The sequence below is a fragment of the Lolium rigidum genome, chromosome 5 (genome assembly GCF_022539505.1).
Source record: "Lolium rigidum isolate FL_2022 chromosome 5, APGP_CSIRO_Lrig_0.1, whole genome shotgun sequence".
NCBI lineage: Eukaryota > Viridiplantae > Streptophyta > Magnoliopsida > Poales > Poaceae > Lolium > Lolium rigidum.
In genome coordinates, this window is record NC_061512.1 from 114787375 (window position 1) to 114793676 (window position 6302).

Here is a 6302-nt window from a genome sequence, read left to right on the forward strand (position 1 = left end):
GGTGGAAGGGGTTCTCACCGAAGGCGCGCTCGATGGAGTGGACCTGTCCTCCCCGTCAGAAGAACGCACCAGGTCGCTGCGTCAGGAGATCAACTTCATGGTGGCTCATTCGCTGCACCGCCACTCTGAGAGCCTGGTGAACACTTTGGAGCGTGTCGCTCTGCGCGTGATCCAGGAAATCATGAGCCACCAGTACTCTCCGTCAGGACCAGCTCTGGGGACTTACCAAGGAGAGATGCCACTCCAGTCCCGTCCACCGCTGCCGTTCGCGTTGGATAAGATACATATTATTGTTATATAAGATAAACTCGAAGTTGGTGTTTAAGTGATCACTTATTTGGCTGGCACGACTTTCTTTGATTGACCCAATAATGGTTAAGATTGTATCGATGGTGGTGTCATCATCCAAACTAGATATCCTAGATCTTGGTGGCACGACGAACTCCCAAATTTAAGCTCCAGCTTGATGGCGGCCATGAGGCCAAGCTCGAGAATGTTGTGAGACACCAGTTGAGGGCGATTGTCCCGCTGAGGATGAACTACCGTGGGAGGCGTCGACATGAAGGGTTGCTGCGCTGAGAGGAGACAAACTGCACAACACGTCGTTGTTGTGTGGGGCAACAACCTAAACACACTTGGAGGATCTATGAATCAGCAGGCGGTGTGTATCATTTCCTTCATATATTGTTACTCTAGTTGAGATCATGGAGATCCACATGTCGTGAATACATACATCAAAATTCACCAACTCTTCTTACAATTAAGTCTTTGTATTTGGAGAGAGTGCCTAACACCATTGTGAACAATAGCGATTGTTTTGAGAACTAACTCGTGATTGAATGGCTAGGAAGGCAGTGGTATCCAGATGTACCCATCTACGTATACATCTGTACTGCATTTCTCAAAGAAAAAAGGTAGTGATTGTCGTTATAGTCGTGAAGAGCAATACTTACTAATTAGTCTATATTGATCATCCACGATCTCTTGCCCGGGACAAAACACAAAATTGCACATTGTCTGCCCCCCGCTCCATTTACACTGTCAGCTGATCGAGGCCAATGGTGTTATCACTATCTAGATCTCGACATCTAAAATAAAACTCTCTCTAATCCGCCACCACCGTCAGTTCAGCACCTCCCTGCAGCAATCCTCTATCCCTCGATGCTCAGGGTCACCAACGAGAGGTAACGACCCATTGGATGACATGTCAAACAATCCATGTCCTCCTCCTCTTTCCCAGTTCACACATCCTCTTTCTCTTCGGAAGCCCCCATGGAAGGGCATTGAACCCTGTTAAGCCCATTTTTCTCCAAATGGGGGATAAACCCCGTCTATAGATAGATATAGCCAGATGTGTGTCTAGCTGTATATCATAGCTGATGTATAAATGTTTAGCTGAAACTCTGCTCATTTCCCTACCATCTGCTCACGGCTCTTGGATGGTTCTTCGATGCATGGCATTGTAAAGAGTCTGAGTGCCAAATTTCTGTGTTTTGCTTGGGAGTCTCCCTGACACACCACAGGCTATGTCAAGCAACTCAGACGCCCCCTTGGCAAAACCAGGGGCAATAAGAAGAATCAACTACAAGGAACAGTTATAACAAAAAAAAATGATACTGAGGCTGTTGCATAACCTGTTTAAACTCGATGTTTAAAGTTACATAAATATACTGTACGACAATACAGATATTTGAAATAGGATCAGCAGAATACCACCGAACGTTGCTATATGGAGTAATGCTCTACATAAACACATTTGGACAAAGCTATACATAAGTTCAAGGACTAAAGGCTAATAAAGTGCATACAAAACTCAAAGAACAAAAGCACTCCTTTCGTCTTTGTCACAACCAGAATCTTCATAAATACCAAGTTGTCTATGTATGTGCATTCTGCAACTCCCGGTAGAATAAATCAATGAACTCGTCACTCTGTTAGGAAGACATGTGTTAGAGTGTATACAAGGATGGAAATGACAACTTCTCCCTTGTAATGTGAAACTTACCTGAACAAGTCTCTGGAGGGCATCCTTAACTAGATCCCTCGAAATAATACGCCCATCATTGTGCGCAGCAGGGGTAAGTGATGCAGGAGGAGTTGGTGGTGGAAACGGTTGAAGAAGGGGGGTACCATATGGAGGACGTTGGCTGGATGTAGAACTTGGATGAAGAGGCGGCGCTGTAGGCATCAAGGATGAAGCCGGTTGCGCCAATGATGTGGAAGAGGATGGAGGAACAAAGAACGCCGGAGTTACAAGGTTTGTCGAGCGGCTAGTATGGGCATTAGTGTGGAGGGGCAGTGGTGGAGCTGATGATGAAGCAGTAATTTCATGTGTTGCACCAGCAGATGAAATGAGAGCAGCAAACTCTGTGGGTTGGTGAGCTATTCCAGTCATCGGTGCACTTGGTACACTCCCAATGTTGGCAGCGTTCTGTCAAAATGTCCAAAAATATAAATTCATCAGGCGTTTGACGCTGTAATTAGCAACAGTGATAATATCATTTATACAACTGCGATTAATGGCCAACAAGAGGCATTGTACTGGTATACAGTCAAACAAGATGCCAGAACGGAAACAAAATTCAGAAACCAGATAAATGAAGATTTATTATTGAGCTCGGGAAATTTAGATGGAGTAATTTGGTAATGTTTGTGAGAGGAAACAGTGATGAATTACTCATCTCAATTGCCAAACAAAAAATAAATAGATAAACAATGAATGAGTTTGTGCTAGGGCCTAGGGCCATGGGCCAAGTTTATTAGCAAACCATAACACTAGCCATCAGATTTTCTGAGACCAGAACCAAGCTGCTGCAAACATGTACTATCTGAAGAAAAGTGCGAAAAAATAAATTGGAACGAAACAAGAGAAAGTTCAGAGAACATACACTAAAATAATTGGCGAATGATTCGTCAAGGGTATCAGAAATTGCACTAGATGATGGAGGAGGTTCAAGGGGGCCATCGATGGCAGAGGATGTAGGAACAGCCTCTAACTCCTCAAACTCACTGTGGCACATCAAAAGAATTCATCACAGGTACATTCAATATAAAACTCAATGCAAAGCCTACAAGACATTAACTTTGACAACATGAATTCCACCGACGAATGAAATTTATCGTATGCACAAGTCCAGAAGAAAAACCTTTTTATGGAAGACACTTTTGGCTTTGGGGGCACTTTGGCGTAAGCATTCAGAATCCTGCAGGAAAAGATTGAAAAAAAAAAAAGAATTAGAGCAAACAATAGATATATTGTGTACTAATTCCTGCCAATAGCATATAATCAGCTTTTGCAACAATTAATTTACAACTTGGTGGATGTATACTAAACCAGCAAATGATTCAGCTGACTTCTACACAAAGGAATAACTAGGCAGTTAATTTCCAAAATGCAAATATGAAGCTGAGTATTTGACAGTTCTCAGTTACAAAGTTCAAACATTTAGAACGTAATAAAAAAACTCTTCCCAAGTAAGTACTCCCGTTTCCTAAAATATGTAATTTTGAACATTGGCGGTCTTCAAAATACTACCTCCGTCCATAAAAGGATGTCTTAGATTTGTTTAAATTTTGATGTATGTAGACACTATTTAGTGTATAGATACATCCAAATTTAGACAAATCTAGACATCTTTTTGTGGGAGCAGGGAATACAACTTTGAGGGTTTTAGCAGTTGTTTTGATAGTCATATATCTCTATCAAATTTAACAAACTATGTATTATGCAAATACGTTTCGAGATAAACTAACACACATCATGTTCGACATGTAATCTGAATACTTCTAAATGCATTTGTAGTAAAAATTTCAAAAGTCAGGTCATCAATTTCAATTATGGTACACCTTTGACTAAGCATCTTATGCACACAAAAACAAGGGACCAAAGCGAGCTTCACCTTCCAAACAGACTCGCAACGGCTTCGCAGTCGTGTTGATTATAAAACCAAATGCCATTTACTTCTTGTGTAGCATTCCGGTACAACAAATATGGAGGCTGAAGTTCATATTCAAAATCACTCAATAGATCCTCCACAAGATTATCTGTCAGGACAAAAAAAAAGTCCTTTCATAAACCAATTAAATTATAGTATATCATATTAAAGTTGCATGTACTCAAGCTTAGCAAGTTGTCGGTCTATGAAATCCAAACAAACATATGTAAAATACATATCGTGAGAATAGACCTATTCTAGTGCAGTAATAAACAGAAAATGATCCCAATATGTTCTGCTACTCTTAAGAGGGTTTGTGAGCTTTCAAAGACAAAATGTCCGAAGGCTCCACCATTGGTTGAACCAACAGTCCAAGTTCAATGACCGTGGATGGATTTTACAGAATATATTAATATCTACCAGATTTTGTCCAATGGATCCGCTGACCAAGAATTAGCGCTGCAGGCCCTGCTATATTTTTATGCAGGCGTAAGGGTACGCTAAGATCCTAAGTTCTCTAGGATCATCTCTGACCCATGGTATATATTATAAAGGACCTAGAGTTGTGGAATCACTGAAGTGGAAACGTCAGCCTACATAAAAATTATGCAGGAAATCTTATTCGTGGTGGCTCAACCAAGAATCGGAGCAACCAAAATTGTTTGAAGCAATGAAACCTTGTGTTCTTTTTCTGGCAGTATGTGACTACGGCATTACTCAATTCAATGATGATTTAATCTACTTAACATAAGTGAATCTTAAGATTTAGGACGTGCTGACATTTAGGACGACGCAAAAAGTCTTGTTCGGACGTGGTATCTATCCTGTATTTGATTCAGAAGAACGGAAAAAAAGGACCCGCTGTATTACAGACCAGCCCTATTTGTGCAATATCTGAACTACCACGACGGCAAGAGAGTTAAGCTAATCGATTTAGGCGAAAGATGCACATACCAGTGTTGCGCCTGTTCATGACGATGAACTGGAACCTGGGCTGCGAGTTCCTACAAGCGATCCAACACAATCCAGAGACAATTAGCTGTCAATACACGCACAAAACCCCGATTCCAAACCTAAATCGCTTTTCCCCAAATCTGCCAGGCTCACCTCTTCACCACGAAGAGCGATCCCTCTACGTCCTTCCGGCTCTGCGCAAAATAGAAACCGCATCAGATCGGATCAGGTTCTCGATCGAGTGAAGCGAAGGCATCGGGCGAGAGGGGGGAGGCATCGGCGTGCTCACCCACTGGTTTTTGTCGATGTTGAAGTCGTAGAGCGTGACGTGGCCGGCGGTGATGAGGATGTCCTCGACGGCGGGGTCGAGGCGCTGCAGGACGGTGAGGTTGAGCAGGCGCGTGCCCTCGGCGTCCATGGCCAAGTTGGGCGTCACCTTCCCCCCGTTCGGCTGCGGCGGCGGCGGCATCGCGAGGTCTCCTCCGTGTTACTCGGGCGGCGGTGGATCTGAGAGGGTAGTAATCGTAATCGAGTATCGAGCAGGATGTCTGCTGTTTCTGGAACAGTCACGCCATAATAATACAACAACTGTACACCTCGGACACGGGAGGAGAGGAACGGATGGGGGAGATTGAAGTTGTAGTGGGCCATAATTCGAGCTGATTTAGGGCCCACATGATAGAAGCATTGGGCTCGGCCTTTATCTTCTCCACAAAAAAAAAATACAGTTTTCCCCCAAGTTAGGGCGCGGAGCTAGAGTTAAGGGACTAGATCGGTATGGGACGTGGCTTCGGCCATGTCGAAGGAACATGTGGAATCATCATTGGGTGGTGGTGATGGAGACCGGGAGGCAATGATGAAGCAATTAGGTTTGAGGGAAGAGGACCTTGATGATGTTTTCGAACAGGAGAACCAGCAGCCCGCGGAGGCCACGTGCTGGATGGCGATCGCAAAGGTTTTTATTGATGGAGAGTAATCCAACTTTAAGGACATGAAGTCAGCATGGGACTTGGCTCAAGATGTGAAGACAAGGTCATTTGTGGATAATCTCCATACGTGCATGTTTGGGTGACTGGGAGCGGGTGATACAAGGAGGTCATTGGGTCTTCCGAGGCAACCCTTTTTTGATTGAGCCATACGATGGATTCACCAAACCATTAATGATCGAGCTATTTGCAGTGGATATTTGGATCCAAATTCGTGATCTGCCGGTTGGGTTTGCACCAATGGTCAAATCGTTGGCGTCAAAAGTGGGGCAATTCATTATATATGAAGGAATATCGAATGATTGTACTGGTAATTTCTACCTTGCTCGTGTTAATTTTGATGTTAGCAAAGAGTGCGCTTTCAATGGTTCATGGTGGTAAACGAGGGCTATTTCTGGTAAAATATGTGAGACTCCTGAACTGGTGT

The 6302-nt window shown here is 43.4% G+C and overlaps 1 protein-coding gene across 1 annotated transcript; it reads right to left on the bottom strand.

Annotated features, from left to right (window-relative positions):
* Window positions 1-1617: 1617 nt before the first annotated feature.
* LOC124652254 (mRNA-decapping enzyme-like protein) lies at window positions 1618-5420 on the bottom strand. Its single transcript, XM_047191272.1, has 8 exons — window positions 5179-5420; window positions 5043-5083; window positions 4890-4939; window positions 3900-4044; window positions 3147-3203; window positions 2889-3009; window positions 2006-2431; window positions 1618-1931 (listed from the first exon to the last, which is right to left on the bottom strand). Exons 1-8 carry the CDS (start codon window positions 5356-5358, stop codon window positions 1878-1880), a joined length of 1074 nt encoding a protein of 357 aa, XP_047047228.1. The 5' UTR covers window positions 5359-5420; the 3' UTR covers window positions 1618-1877.
* Window positions 5421-6302: the final 882 nt, after the last annotated feature.

Coding starts and splice junctions, on each gene's coding strand:
- LOC124652254 (XM_047191272.1), bottom strand. CDS start 5,358: ATGCCGCCGCCGCCGCAGCCGAACGGGGGGAAGGTGACGCCCAACTTG. Junction 5,084..5,178: donor ACATCGACAAAAACCAGTGG/GTGAGCACGCCG, acceptor TATTTTGCGCAG/AGCCGGAAGGACGTAGAGGG. Junction 4,045..4,889: donor CATGAACAGGCGCAACACTG/GTATGTGCATCT, acceptor TTGTCCTGACAG/ATAATCTTGTGGAGGATCTA.